At 42.3% G+C, this 19382-nt stretch overlaps 1 protein-coding gene and 1 pseudogene across 5 annotated transcripts in view; one reads left to right on the forward strand and one right to left on the reverse strand.

Annotated features, from left to right (window-relative positions):
• Nucleotides 1-19382, reverse strand: part of FGGY (FGGY carbohydrate kinase domain containing) — a 65420-nt gene that overhangs the window by 12997 nt on the left and 33041 nt on the right. For all 5 annotated transcript variants that reach the window (XR_015059402.1, XM_085885999.1, XM_085885998.1 and 2 more), the window contains 6 exons: nucleotides 18313-18431; nucleotides 17883-18008; nucleotides 14590-14693; nucleotides 8489-8596; nucleotides 8218-8279; nucleotides 6625-6775 (listed from right to left, as the gene is read on the reverse strand). Coding sequence is in view for 4 of the 5 variants with exons in the window: in XM_085885999.1 (XP_085742125.1) it covers nucleotides 6625-6775; nucleotides 8218-8279; nucleotides 8489-8596; nucleotides 14590-14693; nucleotides 17883-18008; nucleotides 18313-18431 (670 nt within the window). In the remaining variant the exon portion in view is untranslated. The remainder of the gene's footprint in view (nucleotides 1-6624; nucleotides 6776-8217; nucleotides 8280-8488; nucleotides 8597-14589; nucleotides 14694-17882; nucleotides 18009-18312; nucleotides 18432-19382) is intronic.
• Nucleotides 8740-10270, forward strand: LOC147025234 (THO complex subunit 1 pseudogene; annotated as a pseudogene).

Below are 19382 nucleotides of genomic sequence, written 5' to 3' on the forward strand. Positions count from 1 at the left end.
TTCAGGATGCAAACGTTCTTCCAGTAACACCATCCTAGTTAAACTTCCAAAATCCAGGATTACTGTGCACCTCAGCTCTTTCATTCCTCGCTTCTCCCATCTATGGAATCACCTTATAGAGGCTGTCCTGTCTCATTTTGTTCTGTCTCACTCATTATTGCAGGAAGGTTGTGGGTCCCTCCAGGAGTTCAAGCAAGCAATGCACCTCCATATTTTGCTTCCCACATCCCTACCCTTACATGTGATTTTTATATCCACACTAACCAAACCAAATCCAACCTTCTTACTTGTAGCTAAGTTACTGTGTTTCCTTCACCCCTCTCTCTTCCTTTCCTGTTCATCAATTCCCTAATTTGTTGTGTTGCACTGTTGCCCCACAGTCCCACGTACAGCTTGTTGTCTTATAACCCTATCACCTCGCTCTTCCATGAGTCTCCCTCTTGGATAGAAACATAGGGGCAATACCCCTGGGCGCTTACCTGGTTGCGGCTGGATAAGATAACCAGAGAACCACTGGTAGGCATGGATGACCCTAAATACCTATGGATTTCATTTAGTGCCATGAACGAACTTTGGTAAATCATGGGTGATGAAGGTTGTGGTCGTTTCATAAGAATTGCTTCTTTAGTTTCTGAGAAGAAAGCAAATACCTATTTTATGGGGTAACCCCCATTGATCACCTTCGGGCCCAATTTTTTTTAATGCCATGAACAATTTTTGGTACATACACCGTGAACGTTACGGTGAAGTTTCATCAAAATAGTATGTGTAATTTCAGAGAAGAAGTTGCAAGTATTTGTGGACATACGGATGGATGACGCGCCATCCCATAAACTCCCTGGAACGACATTCCAGGTGAGCTAAAAACAAAAATAATTTTTTCTTAAAGCTTCAAATTGTGGTTCTTCAAACTTCAAATCTGCAACAAGAAAAAAAGACATAAAATGTAACAGCCCCCATTGTTTTCGTAATTTTGCTGTACAGAGTTAAAGGGTAAGCCCATATTTATTTCCAACTAAAATGGCTGCCAGTCGACATTTCAGCCATCTTTTATCATATCGCAAAATAAAGTGAGGGGCATGTGTACGCCATTGTGTACTGTGCTTACGTTTGAACAAAATCGGACCATGCATGTCTGAGAAATGGTTGGGGACACATTTACGTAACAAAATGGCCGCCAGTCATCCATCTTGGATCTGATCTCGAAAACCAATGGCGTAGTTATGTAAGCCATCATTTGTTATCCGTGTGCCACGTTTGAACAAAGTCGGTAAATGCATGTCTGAGAAATAGTTAAGGACATGTTTAACATCGGGTTTTTTTACAACTAAAATGACCGTCAGTCAGCCATCTTGGATCTGATCTCGAAAATAAAATGCAGTGCTTATGTAAGCCATCATTCACGATCTGTGAGCCAAGTTGAAACAAGATCGGTAAATGCATTTCCGAGAAATGGTTGAGGATATGTTCGATACCGGGTTTTTTTTAAATAACTAAAATTGCTGCCAGTCGGCCATCTTTGATCGCATCAAGAAACAAGATGATGTGCATATGTAAACCATCATATGTTGTCTTTCTGCTAAGTACGAAAAAAATCGGCCAATACATGTCTGAGATATGGTTGAGGACACACACACACACACACACACACACACACACACACACACACACACACACACACACACACACACACACACACACGCACGTACATAAGCACGCATGCACGGACGTGAAAATCGAGACCAAATCCATCAGCCTCCGTTTCAGACCAAGTCCAATGGGCGCTAATCATATGTAGAAAAATGGTTTATTCGTGTCAATCAATGACTATAATTTAAGGACAAGGACTTACTGATCATCTGCAAATGCCTTCTATTTTTAGTCTGCCATAATGAATGATGAAGTTAAATAAAAGCAGAGGTGAAATAGCCAGATGATGCAGTGAATAGGAAATCAACTCCTGCCTGAAGAACATTTACCACATTTTATTGAACTGGGCTCTATCTTCTTCTCAAGTCAACTCTCAGGCTGAACTCAGATGACATTGATCATCAGCAGTCTGGTGTTGGCTTAGCGGCTAGGGTGGCTGGCTGAGGATCCTAGGGTCTTGAGTTTGAGCCCCGTTGGCTGCTGAATTAACACCAAGTGGGGTTGACTCAGCCTGTCATCCTTCCAAGGTCCGCGAAATGAGTACCAGTGCATTGGTAGAGGGGCACAGCATCAGCGGCACAGCCACGCTTCCAAGAAATGATAGCTTCATGGAAGCTAAGCTGCTACACGAAAGAATAGAAGACAAGCTGGGAGGCGACGATGGTTCGCGGGCATTATTGAGGAAGCCCTACCGTAAAAACCTAACTCTTCCCAAGGTAGAGCAAGATGGATGGAAGGATCAGCAACACCCAAAAATCCATGAGGTGATACAACTATCAAAGATGCCTCACACCGTGTTCAGCTTGACGCCGTGGAAACCAAGACCTTCAAGATTAATGGAATTTCCCGCGATGAAGCTGATTCAATGAGTCTATCACTTTGTCATCGCAGACAGGTCGATGGTCTCTGTATTCTTCCTCCTCCTTTGTGGTCTTGCACCCTCTGCTCTTTCCATGCTTTGTATCCCCCAGGTTTCTGCAGGGCACATACCATCCACCATCACCCCTTCTGGTAAAATTACCTAAATCCAGGATCACTGCTCACCTCCACTCATTTGTTCCTCTTTTTTTCCCACCTGTGGAACCAACTTCCACATCCTCTTCAATCTCATTCTTCCCTCCAGGTCTTCAAGACAGCTGTTCACCACCATGGCAGATCTCCCCCAATCCATAACCATGATCCTTTCTCCCCTCGTTAACCCCCCCACCCCCTCGACCCACCCCAGTCCATCCTGCTTCCAAATCACCAGTTTTCCCTCCTCAAAGTTTCCTTCTGTATCCATCTTGTCCACCCATGCATGCTCTCCTGCCCCTCATTCCTCCCCACACCCATTGTTTGTCCAAGTCTCCCTCTCTCTTGGCCTTCAACTCTGCTATTGGTGTCGTCGTCGTCCCCCCCACACACACACACACACACACACACACACACATACACACACACACACCTGTCAACCTTTTTTTGTCTTGTTGTGCCCTGATTTGTTCAGTGGACTAATACTAGCTCTTCCACGAGCCTCAACTATGTACACAAAAAGAAAAACTCATTTTTCAGGTTATTGTGACAAAATGGTGCATAAAACAGTATTTTGCCAAGTGGTTTAAGAAATAAGCGATGAAGATAACATCTTAATTTTACCTCAAGCAGTTTTGAAATCACTGTCACAGGAACAGTGAACACATTATGTTGAAGCACCTGCCAATCCTAAAACTACATTAGCGGATGCCGCAGCCAATTATCTGAAGCATTCATTTTCACACATCAGCACTGTAGATCACTGGGGGTGCAGTGAATACTAATCTCTGCTTGAGCACACCGTCATTGATTATGCTAGCTTTATAGCTGATCAAGTTGCTGCTTTGATTCATCATGCTTTCTGCACGATTCAAATCCTAAATGGTGCTTTTGTACTCCAAGGGGTATAAGACCTTGACATTTAAACCAGAGAGGTATGACGTAATTCACGTTTAAATGCGCCTTGCTGTATGTTATCTACAGAGGGCAATTTCAGTCCGATCGGACACACTTTAGTCGAGTTATGGTGAAAAATGTATAAACGACTATAATTAGGTCATGGCCTAAAAAATTCGGTCAAAGTAAATAAACATTAGGTCAACCCTGCATACTTTATTTTGCCATTATTGATGCAGAATTTTACTCCGAAAGTCCCAGCCGGCTCTGAGAAAAAAGTTCGGAAATTGATGCATTTTGGAAATTCGAAGTGTGTTCGGGGCGCAGGAAGAAAAGAAAATTATAAATGGTGGCTTAGTACTCCTGTGGGTCTAAGAAACACTGTGGTGCTATTAAAAATTGGGGGTACCAATTGTAGAAACAAACCCTACAACAGCTCTAAGCCTTCCCCTATGCTACAGGAGGAGGCTTAATTAGGCCGCAGAGTTACTGATAAATTATTGCTTTTTTGATCCAACAATGTTGCAAACATTAAAAACATGTCACAACGATGTGACAAGCAATTAAAATATTCTGGTTTGTGGGTGGTGTATTTTTATGGGTACAGTAGCATCACAAAAACGTTTTCGGGTTACATCAATAACAGTGCAGAAAGTTCATGATGCTGGGATCCCAGGTTTAAATCCCTTATAATGTGTCAATTTGTTCGTTATCTCCTGAGGTCGTTGTCTGATATGTACAAAATCGTCCATATGTGCTAGATCACTATTAAATTAAAACAACCTCAAGGTGATGTCAAGTTTATGGTTCTTTTGACTTGGCTGGCAGATGATGTTGGAAAGCTGAGACAAAGGCCTGGTTTTCTGCCGTCAATTCCTTGCACGTCACCAATATAAAATGAACTTCCAAAATATTAGGACTAACAACTTGTTTTAAATAATGGAGGTCAGTACTCTTGACAGAGCTTGGGAACATTCACGACAAGTCGAGAAAAGTTTCAAGGCTTGAACTAATCCTGGACAGATTGACAATCCTTCACAAGATGCTCAATTCAATGTGTCACAAATCTAATTTGTTCATGGTGCTGCCGAACCTACTCTTCACGAAACACACCGTGGAATATTTAACATCAGATGGGTCCTTGAGCTGAACGTCCTTAGTACGGACGACACACATATCGATGCCTCGCCCTGCATGAGAAACATCAGAATGTCAGTTAATAACTGGGTCGAGATTAGAACCTGAGAGAAACAGCTCAAAGGTGAGTGTGCACACATCTAGGCTATCCTGCTGGCCCACATATATTACAACACAAATAAATGTATATCACAAGCATAAGAAACAAACTCTCAACGATAAATGCGTACACATTTTGGAGATGGAATAAGTTGCAAACAAGGAGGATTCTTAAGCTAAAAATAATTGAGTATGTTCTTCATTGGAACATCAACATGCCAGTGGGAATATAATAAAAATGTGGAAATATTTTAAAACATGTGTAGACAGGGGACATTTTAATAATTGGCAACAGCATTGAAATTACAACAATTCGCTCGGTCTCAGCTGTTTATTTCTCATACATGAACCACCCTGCAACCCATGCCTACAAAAAACAGATTTTTGGAATGCCGGCTGCATTTTCCATCCAATCATCATGTAACTTTGTTAAAAACTTCTCCATGGGTAGGCGCTCTTATGTTGAAGTTTTGTGTTAATCGCTCAAGTGGTTGCGGAAAAAAAACAAATTTAAAAGTGAACTCGAGGGGGAGCACTCGGTAGAGTGCAAAACCTCCGCCGCCAATACTGCGAGGTCACTCAAGTGAACCTGATATCCTATTCATTCAATTTGACGTCAACAGTGCTCACAGAGTTATAGTTCACAACTTTCCCTTTTACTTTTAACTTTTACATACTCAATTCATTCGTCATAACTTGATTCCTTGAGACAGAAATTGATTTTACGTGGGTATATCCACCTGAAGTTCCAAAATCAGCCGAAATTATAATTTTGCCGTGTTTTTTGTTGGAAATCACTTATAACATGTAGAAATGCAAAAAAAAAAATCGAAATTTTGTTGAAAAAAATTACAAAAAAAATTTTTTCTCTAACAATTTTTTTTGGGGGGGGGTTGGAAATCACTTATAACATGTAGAAATGCAAAAAAAAAAATCGAAATTTGGTTGAAAAAAAAGTTGCAAAAAATTTTTTTTTCACTAAATTTTTTTTGGGGGGGGGGGGGAGTTGGAAATCACTTAAAACATGTAGAAATGCAAAAAAAAATTCAAATATTTTTTCAAAATGGCCGCCATAGCGGCCATATTGGATTTTGGACCAAGTCCAATATCTAATGGCATGATTCTTGGACCATATCTAATCCCCTACCAAGTTTCGTCGAAATCCGTCGAGGAGTTTTTCCGTAATACTGTTCACAAACAAACAAACAAACAAACAGAAAGGGGTGAAAACAGTAACCTCCGATCTTCGATGGCGGACATTAATAAAGGTGAAAAAGTGAGGGTGGAAGAATAAAACAAATGAGGACCTCGGCCGACTTTCCACAACATACTCAGGTATGGTTGTGGACAGCTATTCCTTGTAATAATAATAATAATAATAATAATAATATTTGTGATAAACCATATAAAACAATCCCAAAACAACCGACAATGCCACTGTCATGGTGTTGGTAACCAGATCGCGAGGAACTCGAATATTTAGTTTTAAATGGCTACTTTTAAGGCAAAAAAGTGGAAATAAAATTGCCAAAAATCTTGAACATTCATCTGTCAATTCCATCATCAAGTTCACTTTCTACATTCTCCATATGATCATCCCCACCTTCATTCATCGTCACGACTCAAGTGAATTACAATGCACCACTGCATAATAAGTATTAGTATTATCTACATACGCATTATCAACAACTGCGTCGGAGTGGTGACCCATCCAGGTTTGTGCCCAGTAGCCCAGGAGACTGCTTCGGCAGCACCAACGCTCTGCAGAGTATGGTCCCAATAGATGGATGGATGGATTATCTACATGACCTGTTTGTTAAATGTCCTTACCATGCCACGTAGATCTGGATCACTCTCTGGTGATCGATTGCCATGAAAATCTGGCCAAATGTGCAGGTCAGAGGTCAGTTGTGCAAGGTGGCTGCCAGCTGGGACCATGGTAATCAGCTTCTCATTGAGGTAATCATAAATGCTTTGGCCACTGAAGAACAAAAGAGCCAATATAGCAAGGCATATCAAAATGAACAGGCTGATGAGTCACCTATGAGCATTCAATAACAGAAGTGCTATACTGTATTTGTCAACTCCGAGATGAAAAGCATACCAATATTCTGGTTGGGTAGGCAAATGAGAGAACCAAAACATTATTCCAGCATGATTAGCAAACTTTAAGGGAAAGCCTACAGGGTGGCAATTGTGGTGATATTTAATTGTTTTGGCTCTTCGAGACATATAGCGTGTATTAACTTATACAGTGCAACATAAAAAGCAGAACATGTGCAATTGATCATTTAATTGTTGAAGGACTGGTCCAGCATTCATTCGAATGGCTTTTTTGGCACGAGGGATGTGCAGAACACTTATTGTACATTTCTATGTAACATAACTGACTTCACCACCAAAGGTTATGTTTTCTCCTTTGTTGGTTTCTTTGTCTGTCTGTCTGTGAGCAGGACATCTTAAAATGTTAAGGACGAATTTGTTCGAAACTTGGTGGACAGGTTGGGTGTATGACGAGGACAAAATACTTTAGATTTTGGTGAGGATATGGATACAATAATTTTTAAGTGATTCTTCACAATTGAGAGATAGGGCCAAAATCGATATATAGCACGATATCTCAAAAAGTTGTGGACGGACTGTGACAAAGCTTGGTGGGTGAATTGGGTAGGTGAAAAGAACAAGCCGATTAGATTTCATTTATGGTCAGGATCCAGATCCGGCTTATCAGTGGGACACAAAATGTAAACTGTTCAGCCTGATGCAGGTATGAGCACTACCAAATTCCGTTCTAGTTACATTCTTTCACAATCCATTTCAATGCCACATTTGACAGAAGATGAGAGGAATCACATCATTGGACACCTTCAAGCAGGGTCTTCCATTAGCCATGTTTAAAGGCTCTTTAACATAAGGAGAGGAACTGTTTACGACCTCAGAAGCCATTACAAGCCAATGGATCAGCAAGAGATATGCCAAGAAGTGGACACTCCAGGATAATGACTCTCGGTCAGGACCGATACATTCGCATGGACCCATCTACGCAATCGGTTCCAAACTGCCTACCCACACTCCCTGGACATGGGTGCAGTGATTGCTGCCAGAGGTGGACATACCCGGTATTGAGATTGTTACTTCACCTTTGGATCTCCATGTGAAAATATTCACCACAACTCAGCAATGCGTGATTTGGTCACAATTAAATGGACATGTTATTATTCACCATTTATATCTGTCTGAGATTTGCATCTCATAGACACATGGCCCAAGCCTGTTCCATTGCCGCAATCTACTGTTAGGCCATGTTAACAAAGGGGTGCATCACGCTACCAGTGTGCTTTACCTGTTGGCCTGTCCAACTCGCATAATTCCATCGATATGTCCAAAAAGCTTCAGTGCCAGAAAGTAGCATTGAATACCCACCTGCTATCTGCAGCTGTCTGTAGATCCTTATACGCTGGGTGCCCTGAGACGATATGATCGATCTTCATTCCACACAATCATAAAGAACCCAGGGAAAACAACATGCATTTGGTGTGATGAGTCTTCCAGTCAGCAGTTTGCCTCACAATGTTTTCAAACTAAAATTATGACAACTGTAAACAATAATTAAGGCTTCCCTCAAAATACTCTCCAATTTTATCTCTTCACTTGTTCAAACCTCACTTTCACCTTATTACTCTTCATACCTTACCAGACTCCCAGCAGCACTTTGTCCTGCCTCGTTTAGCCACAAACCAGGCACCATAGCAGAGTGGAACGGACCCCAAATGCCACCGATTTCAATGGCCTCTTCGCTCACCTAACAGGCAAAGATAATTTTAGCAGGGCAGTGAATGGAACATGAGTAGCCAATATTTTACAAACAGGGGTGAAGATAAAGCTGAAAACCTATAATAATCTGTTTATGATCTTGTTTAAAGAGACATTAATATCTCAGTTGCTATGGACACCATTTTGGCTGTTAAGAAAATATTCATGAGATATTGTCAACAGTGTTCAAATCACTATCACCTATAACCTATATATATACCATTTTAACCTATAATTGACAAACACCAGTTTTCTTCATCAAAAGTTTTCTCTTTCGAATTTTTTCAATTACCTGCTTAGAAGGCTCACCAAATCACAAAACACTGAACTCTGCGGCCGGATTCAGCTCTTCGTGGCATGGCTCTTTCTACTGTCTGAAAGATCAGGCCTCAGTCTGCAAAGTTGGTCAACCTCAAGAACGTGACTGTGTTTATCACTTGGGAGCAGGAAGGCACACTCGGCAACAAGATGTTGGAAGAAAAAGAGGACAGTATGGAGCGGGAGGAGGGGGAAATGGGAGATGACGACAGACAGTTAAGTTTGCTACCCATCGACTACAACCTCTATTGAGTTCTGGTCTCTTCTCTGCAAGACTATTTTTGCAATCCTGTACAGTGCTATGAGAAGGTCACCTGAAAGACTTTTTTCAAAGATTGTTGGATGAGGTTCTGCAGGTATTCAAGAGCTGCAAGCTTGTTGACCTGCAGATGTCAAAGCGTAAACAGGTTGAATCCAGACCCTCTACCAATCGTGCCTGTTTTACTAAGTTTCTCACCAGTGAGATGTTGATGGACCTGCAGTTGAGTGACAGCAATTTCTGCAGCATGCTCTTTTACAACATCTCAAACTTTCTCAGTACCTTATAGGCTCTGTCAAGTTCAAAATTTCCTAGTCTGTTCGGACAAATGAGCAGGTGCTGTGGATTGCCGAGCCAACCATCAAGGTGTACCGGCTTCTTTTAGAAACACCACAGGATGGGGAGAGACTTGCACAAGTGGTTGGAGCACATCCTGTCCAGGAAGAAAAATTGCATTGTGTGGAAGAACAAAGGGTGCCCGAGTTTTGCAAGGGAAAGACTGTCAGACTCTGAGAGCCTGAGGGTATTTTGAAAGCGAAGTGAGAAGTGGGAATAAGAAGTACCTGATGGGAAGTGAGGAGCTCATGAGGTTATGGAATATCTGTCCAGACAATATGGAAGCCTGGAACAGAAAGCAGGGAGTTCCTGCCAAGCTTGAAAGAGTTATGTGAGGAAGCCATTGAGCAGGCAGAGCCAGACAACATGGGGAAGATGAGTACAAGGTGGTAAATAATGAAAACTATGCCTTAGGGCTATGTGGTTACTCCCCTGACACAGACCACACTTTTTCCAACCCACAAACGACCAATTCCACAGTCTGTCGGAGTACCGTGGACACTTAGCTGACAAGAGAACTCCCGCCGCCCCTCAAGGAAATAGAAACTGAGGAAGAGCCAGAAGAAGAAGCACTCTTGAAAGACAATGATAATGACAGCTCTATTGTGTCACAGCCCCTGTCACCAGCCTCTTCTCTCTTCATGCCTCGGACCAACCTGGCACAAATTGCATGACGCCTTAATGCTCACTCCAGCAGAAATGAACACCGCCGAGGTGGATGCCAGCACTCCGGCTGGGCGCTCAGCATGAGGTGTCAGTGAGGTTACCAAAAGCAAAGCTGAAGTCCTGGGCATGATCCTGATTTTCGCAGGGTGAGCCCACTGACGGGAGAGCGTCATGACGGAGATTACTGATGCAGAGAGTGAAAGAGGTGGGGAGTGATGTTTTATTTGTTTTTCTCGCCCAACATTTCTGTTTCTCCAAACAAGTTTGGCTTTCATTTCTCTTTTTTTTATTCTTTACGGGGGTTTTTTTCAAACTTCAAGTTTTCTGTGATCTTTTTTTAAAGCTTCACTTTGTTCTTTTCCTGTACATTTTGGCAATCTCATCTAATCTATCTATATATCTATCGATCATCTATCTATCTATCTATCGAATACCTTATAAAGAGGACATTGTTACTCTATTTCTGCATTACGCTTGGTGATTGACTATTCCAACCCATTGATTTCAGTACTTGGTATTGTAGACATTGCACAGTTTAAGTAGCTTGCTTTCAAGTCGAACGGGGGGGGGGGGGGGGTTTCCCTCTCACCAACCTCACTAGGCTCTGCACGCGCTAATCTCCTGAACAGTGAAAGATAGGAGGAAACCTCTGAAACCAAAAAATGTCAGGACGGGCCCCGGGGAGATGCGGTTCCCAGAACAGCAACTGTGTGTGTGTGTGTGTGTGTGTGTGTGTGTGTGTGTGTGTGTGTGTGTGTGTGTGTGTGTGTGTGTGTGTGTGTGTGTGTGTGTGTGTGTGTGTGTGTGTGTGTGTGTGTGTGTGTGTGTGTGTGTGTGTGTGTGTGTGTGTGTACATGTACTCGGTGAATGCACCCGGCATTGCCAGAGTTCTTTTTGAATGAATTTAATCTTCTGTACATAGGTCTGATGCGAGCCCAGTATTAGTTACCCATTGGGCTATGGCAATCATAGCCGAAGGGAGTTGGTGAGGGGAAACAACCCCCTCTCGTCACTGAGCCGAAAACCTTCCTGGGGCCCGTCCTGACATTTTTTTGCAGAGGTTTCTGCCTATCTTTCACCGTTCAGGAGATTAGCACGTGCAGAGCAAAAGAGGGTTGGTGAGGAGGAAACACCCCCCCTCCCGGCCTCTGAGCCTCGGGAGGGGGGGGTGTTTCCCACTCACCAACCCCCTTAGGCTATGACTGCAGTGGCCCAATGGGAAACTAATACTGGGCTCGTGGCAGACCTATGTACAGAAGATTAAATTCATTCAAAAAGAACCCAGGCAATGCCGGGTGCATTCACCTCGTCAGATATGAGGGGTGCTTTGCATCAACGATGAAAGTGTTCTGTAGGAGTACAGCTATCACATTATCAATTCATTGACAGGGACAGTAAACACAATGAGCAAATGAACACATCGTATATTGGGTTTGAACGCGGATACTCCATTTATGAGACGACAATTCCTGATTTACAGAGATTATGCATGATCAGTGACAATCTTGATTATCCGTTGGTATTACAGGGTTTTTTAACCATGTAATCAAGGCTCATGGAAGAGCAGAACAATGAAGAAAAGGAGCAACACATACAAAGTGAGGCAAAGTTGAGGCAGAATATGTGGAAATTGGTTCCAAAGGTGAGAAACAAGAGGAGCCAATGTGTGTAGGTGAGCAGTGATTCAAGATTTTGAGATTTTCACGAGAAGGGGGTTTTGCTGGTGTTCCAAGTATGCCCTGCAAAAGCATGGGGGGGGGAGACAAAGCATAGAGAGGACAGAGGGTGCAAGACCAGAAAGAAGACGCGAGAAGACAGAGTGACCACTGACCTGTTGACAATGGCAAAGTAATAAGCCCATCGACTCAGCTTCATCGCGCGAGATTCCCATTATTTTGACGGCCTTCGTTTCTACAGTGTCATGCTGAGCAAGGTGTGACGGAGGGGAGCCAGCCCAGAGTGGAGAGCAATACTCCATCAAGCTGCAGATGAAAGCCTTGAAAGTAGATAGGAGTTTAGGTGTCCTACTTCGCACGATGGAGGATTCCCAGTCGGCGACTGGATTTGGAAGTCGACTGTGAAATGTGGTTTGTCCAAGAAAGATCGTGGCTAAGAGTGAGACCCAAGAGTTTGAGTGACCAAACTTCTTCGAGAGGGTTGTTAAAAAAATAGATGTGAGGGATTTGTGGTACGGTCCTTTTGAAGAGAGAGTGTCAGATTTGTCAGGATTGAAAGACATATTCCAAGTGTTTGACCAGCTTGTGATTTTGTCAAGATCTGAAGAGAGTGTAGAAGTTGCCACCTGTCTATCTGAAGGATTAGGGATGTCACATCAGAGGGTGGATTCATCAGTAAAGAGATAAAAGGGGATTTTCCAGAGTCAGAGAGATCTTTGACGAAGATTAGGAATAGGATGGGGCCTAGAACACGGCCTTGGGGCACTCCAGCCTAGGCAAGGAGAGGAGATGAAAGGATATTTTAGTTTGTATGCAGAGTCAATGCTCATGGAAGAGCTAACCACATGTTGGCCTTGGATGCCATCGGTAGAGAGTTTGGAGAGAAAGGCAGGATGCCAGACTATCAAAAACTCGAGGCATTATTGACATGACAGGGGCTTGAACTCAGGACCTTAAGGTCTGAAGCCAGCCACTGTAACCATAAAGCTACCACCACCAATACAGGAAAAAATTAAAAAGGATCCAGTTCCAAGGGTGTGCTATAAACATGCACAGATTCTTATAGCCAGCTGTAACAGTTTTTTCAGAAGTTGTGACACAAAAATCGTTGGAACGAAAATAAAAATAGGACCACTGGACCTGTAGCTTATCTGGCCCCTGGCCAAATGTTGCAACACAAATATGGTAGCATTCTGACTGGTGGATCTGAAACGTAAGATTTTTAAAGGAATTTACATGATTTTCCCCAAAAAAATTGAAGTCTGCCATTTTGACACACTTCCAGTCATGTGATCGGAATGACCTCCAAAATTTAAAATTCCTTTCCTGGCCTAATGTTGTAACCCAAATTTGGTAGTATTCTGAGTGGTGGGTCTGGAAAAGACGATTTTCGAAGGAATTTGCTTGACCGCAATTTTGACACACTTCCGGTCAAGTAATCAGCATGCCCTCCGCAATTTAACGGGCTTCCTCCTTGGACAAACGCTGTGTTAATCTTACTATAATTCACCGTCTGTCAGTCTGTCTGTTCCCAGGTACCGCAAAAACGGCTGAACCGATCGCAACCATTTTTTGGGTGTGTAATCCTGGGACCCCTTGGAGTAAAATAGGCATTAACGTGACCCCATTGATGGCTCCCGTAGGGAGCGGGTGCTTCTCGTGTGTATAAATACAGTAGTTTATCGTCACGTTTCATGGAAAACCTTTTCCGGACATAAAAAAAAATATTATAAACCACAAACACGTTTGATCACGTTGATTGAGCCTTGGGCGCTGAACAAGTACTGCTAAAATGAAGATTTTCAATGTGCCAAAAAGGTGATTTGTGTTATAGTGGGGCAACTTAGCTAAATATAGCATAACAATTGTGCATTTTGTGAGGAAAGCACCAAATTTGGCACACTAGTAGCCTATCATATTATGAACAGATTTGGATATTGGGCCATCTCAAATTTTTGATGGTAGAGGAAAATGGCTGCCACAGCCATCAGCGGCTGAATTTGAGATGGCCCGATATCCAAATCTGTTCATAATATGATAGGCTACTAGTGTGCCAAATTTGGTGCTTTCCTCAAAAAATGCACAATTGTTCTGCTAAGTTGCCCCACTATTCTACCATGTTCAAGTGTATAATTCATTTGAAATAAAATAAATATTTTAAGGTTGTAGAAAAAAACATTTTCAGTTTACCACCATTGATGCAGTGCGCCTTTTGCACAGCCTTATCAAACACGTTACATTAGTTCTTCGTGCCTGTTGTTTGTGCCCTTTATGATGTCACTAAAAACAGAAAGTTTCCTGTTTGGAAAGATTTTCAGTTTTGTTTGACTGCCAGACAGGCAGACAGGGTAAAAAATAAATAAATAGGTAAATAAAAAACTACAGGTTCGTGTTTCGATTAGTGTTCAAAATATAACATTCAATTTAAAATAAGTTGTTCCTCGATCATAAACTGATGTTTGTGGATGGACGGATGGACAGACAGACAGACCACAAAGTGAACCACTTGCTTAACCCCACTTTTCGCTTTGTGTATGCGGGTTCATTCTAATATGTCAATCAACTGCACTTAGCTGTACAAAGGTTAGAATACAGAAGTGCAAACTCATAATGCACAACATTAATTTAAAAAAAACAAACAAATTCAATAAGGCAAATGGAATTTCCCGGTGATCTAAGGCAAGCAGCATTTAAAAGCATAGAACAGGCAACAGTCATTGAACCTACTGCCATGTGACAAGTTGAGGTCCCAGCGATGATAGCTAACCGTGATGTGATCGGTCTACCTTCACAAGGAAGAGCCCGCCCAATCACATCTGCTCCAATCACACCTGAAAATGCAAATAAGAACACTGTTGCAAATATTCAACTGCAGACGGAGTGGAAATGCTCTCCATCATTTCCATTTGAAGGTCATCCAAAGTGAGATAAAAGTAATGTGTCAGCCGTGTGCTTTTGAAATCTTATTTTATTTTATTTTTTTCTTTTGTAATAAAAGTGATCTGTGTGCTTTTGCTCAAATTTAAGCTGTTTGGAGGGAAAAAAATACACTTTTCATCCTTATACATGCTTGTTGCACATTGAAGTGTACATGAACACTATATTGTTACAGCATGATCGGTGGGAGTGGATAAAATGTGTATAAATGTCAAGACGTCAGTTACAAAAGTGAAACAAGATTGAGAATTTACCAATGGAAAGCCATGCCAAGGTAGATAGATTATGGTAGATCTGAGAATGAGCGACCTATATTGAGGTAGTCACACACTGGTGCACAAATCGATTACATTAGCCTCTCCTTTCAAATAATGCACCATTTCTTCCAGAAAATTGTTGAAATTAAAACATCTTTTGGACTCCACATATGTATTTCTTTGGTTTGCAGTGGAACAAAACAAAAAAAACCCTGAAAAATAATTACTAAATATTAGCATATTCCAAACAGAAATCCTAAAATGGCCCAGACAATATTATTGGCACCTTTTAGAAGTTGTTAGAAATAATTCGATTTCAAGCAGGTGATTCTTCTTTACTTTGGAATTTGAACTCACCTGTGGAGAGTTGCAGGTGCCGACAATATAAAAAAAATCACTCATTCAACCAGTTTGAATAGAGAAAAGGAGTCATTCAGTTGTTTTGTGTCACTGTGTGTTCCACAATGAGCATGGGGAAAATAAAGAAAACCAGAGAATTGTCTGAGGAGGTCAGACACAACATTGTGGCCAAGCATGGACAATCTCAAGGCTACAAGTCCATCTTCAGAGACCTTGATGTTCCTGTGTCCACCATACGCAATATTATCAGGATGTTTAAGGCCCATGGGACTGTAGCCAACCTCCCTGAACGTGGCCGCAAGAGAAAACTTGATCGAAGATTGCAGCGAAGGATTGTTCGAATGATGGAGAAAGCACCTCGAAGAACTGCCAAACATATTCAAGCTGACCTTCAGACACAAGATACGACAGTTTCAACTTACACCATCTGTCGCCAACTCCATGAAAGGGCGTTCTATGGTAGGAGACCCAGGAGGACCCCACTGCTGAGGGAGAGATGTAAGAAAGCCTCACTGGAGTTTGCCAAAACATACCTGAACAAGCCAAAATCCTTCTGGGAGAATGTCCTGTAGACAGATGAGACCAAATTAGAGCTTTTTGGTGAAGCACATCATCTCTCTGTTTACAGAAAACAAAATGAACCCTTCAAACAAAAGAACACCTTCCCTACAGTCAAACATGGAGGAAGTTCAGTGATGTTTTGGGGTTGCTGTGCTGCCTCTGGCAATGGGTGCCTTGAATGTGTGCATAGCATCATGAAATCAGAATATCATCAAGGCATTTTGGAGCGCAATGTTCAACCCAGTGTCAGAAATCTGGGTCTCCGTCGAAGGTCATGGGTCTTGCAGCAGGACAATGACCCCAAACACACTTCAAAAAGCACCCAGGAATGGTTCAAGACAAAACACTGGACTGGTCTGAAGTGCCCAGCAATGGGTCCAGATCTAAATCCCATTGAACACTTGTGGGGAGATCTGAAAACAGCAGTTGGGAGAAGGCACCCTTCAAATCTGAGAGAACTGGAACAGTTTGCACAAGAAGAGTGGGCCATCCTGCCAGTAGAGAGGTGCAGTAAGCTCATTCCTGGCTATAGGAAGTGCTTGACTGCAGTTATTTTGTCCAAAGTTTGTGCTACCAAATATTAAGTCGAGGGTGTCAATAATTTTGTCGATGCCATTTCTTTTCATTTTCTGATATAAAAGGATATATTAAGTTCTGAATCAAAAACAAAGGTTCTGCATTATTAACAATGAAATAAAGAATACTTTTGTCAATTGAAACTTATTTTTGTAGAAAATTGTGAGTTATTTGAAAAAACTGGAAGGGTGCCAATATTTTTGGCCACGGCTGTATAAAAGATCCTTTGACGTGTTTTCTTAATTTCACATCATCATTCACACTCGCAGATAGACGTGCAATAAGTTACGTTTGTGAAGTACAACACACTGTCTTTGATTAAACGCATCAGCAAAGCACGGAGACCTGTGCCGAGTAATATAGAGATTGAACAGCTTGGCTTATGTATTATATAAAATTTAAGTGATGCTTCCAGGGACCCATGTGCAATGAAAATGGCTTCAAAAATGTGCTTGCAACACAAAATGATGTGGAAAAAAGTTGGTGGATAAAAAGCCGAAACAAGGAGGCACGAAAATGTGATCCCGAGGTCGATTCCAATGTGAAGGGTCAAAAGGTTTCCACCCTAAACGTGAAGGAATGGTCGTGTACCAGTTAAACTCAACGTGGACGTTGGTTCATTTTTATCTAGTTCCCAAACAGTGTTAAAAAAAATTCCCTGCAGTGCGTGAGTTTCCCGATGCCATTGGAGCAGAAATCATGTTGTTGGCTCTGAAACTTGAAAAGAGAACTCTGTATATTACTTGTAGAGTCCATACTGTACTATCAGAGTCTTATATGATGATATGAACAAGCTCATCAACGTTAAACATTGTGCTATTTTAGAACAGTGATCAAAAGTTTATTGAGGAGCTTGTGTATGGACATACATGATAGGGATTTTATAGACATCAGTGTGTGACTAAACAATGGACAAATCAACACAATGTATAGGATTTGAACTTGGGATTCTCCACATCATGAGTTACATGCTTTGATGGGAAATGCTAAGCTGATTAGTTCAATAACAATTAAAAATAAAAACAATAATAATTTTTCAAAGTCTTTTGAGTGTAAACTGGGTGTCACATCTGCCAGCATTAGTTGGTGTGAGTTAAATATCCCATGGTGTCCTTTGCGACGAGTAGGTGAGTTATCGCCGGCACCCTGAACAAATTACAAATTCCTGCTCTAACCTAAAGGGAGTGCTGTGTCAGCAGCACCGCCGTGCCCCTGCACGAACTGATGCTAACCTGCAGCCATGTGCTGCTGACGAACAATTATGAGTTTTGATCCTTGAATGAGACCCCAGCCAACATATGTTTTCTATATATGTGCAGTTCCATTCACCAAGTCCTCCGGCATGAGCATCAATGAGGGAGACTGCAACTGGAATGCCTGGTGTCACACCAAGCTCTCTTGCAGCCGTTGGGGTCAAAACTCCAAGTGTGTGCCCCGGACAAGCAGCAGAAAGGCCTTAAAATGGGGAATCAGGGCAATTGCTTAAAAGGAGAACAAAATTGGAAACAGGATATCATTATTCCCAGAGCAATAATGACACAATATTGTGAAGGATGTGTGGTGAGGTGGGCAACGGAATATGCCATGGGGCAGAGGTGTGTCATTGGATAAATTGATGCGTTGGAGTGCAGGAGGTGTGAGGGCTGCCATAAGGCAATAGGGGTTACACCAGAGGTCGAGAGGGAGCAGCATACGGTAAGGGTAAAATAGGTGCAGAATCATTGTGTACTATGAGAGTGAATGAAACACACAAACATACCGATTTTGGATTGGCCTTTCCCAGTCAGCTCAGGCAGCCCGATGCTTTCCCAAAAATCCTTGTTCCAGCCATTTCCAACTTCGTAACCACCCCATTTACAGAGCAAGCTGCATAGGGATCTGAACAGCATGACAAAAGACACATTTGAGATATTTTCATTTCAACATGAAAATCTCCAAAATATATATATATATATATATATATATATATATATATATATATATATATATATATATATATATATATATATATATATATATATATATATTGTTGCGGATTCGCGCCCGCCGGCGTGCGAACGGCCACCTAACTCGAATCGCGGCACGTCGCCCACCGGACGGACAATCCCGTCGTGACCCTCTCGGACTAACGCCGGGAACTAGTCACGGGTGGGCCTTTCGGCCTCACCACGATCGTGCCAATCGGCCCCCCGCGTGGGATAGGGTTGCTCGCCAAATTCGACCTACCTAAGTACCCACACGGAGGGTAGACCGGGCGATCGCACCTCGCCGCAGGTCGACTTCGGACACGGGCCACTTTAAGCGACCCGTTCCGTACTATCGGGATAACCGAGCGGTGTTATCGTCAACCTGGACGGTTCAATTAATTATCAGGCGTTTTAGCCCACGACCAACCCTTTACGTGAAGTAAGATGGAGATTCAATAAAGGAAAAGACGAAGCAAAACGGGAAAACAGTTCAACATAAAGCACATTTATTTCGCGATGAACGGAAAGCACACATATACAATTACACCAAAAGCAAATGTAAAAGAAGAAGAAACACACAATAATACACAAAAAGCAAATGTAAAAGCAAAACACACAATGCAGATCTACCACCGACTACCGAGCACACGGCAACACTTATACAGTTTTACTTCACAGACGGCGCCGACAACACATATACTCAAAGCAAAAGAAAAGGACCACCCTCAAGGATGATGGGGGCAGACGGGCCTGGGGCCGAGACCGCGTTGGGCCGACCCGTCTGATGATGAGCCGCAAAATGGCGGTGGCGCCCCGACTCCGCGGGCCTCGCGGACAGTGTCTGGAATGGGGTGGGAACGGG

Source organism: Eptatretus burgeri, chromosome 6 (genome assembly GCF_056783735.1).
Source record: "Eptatretus burgeri isolate ZD-2024b chromosome 6, Ebu_testis_v1, whole genome shotgun sequence".
NCBI classification, from domain to species: Eukaryota; Metazoa; Chordata; class Myxini; order Myxiniformes; family Myxinidae; genus Eptatretus; species Eptatretus burgeri.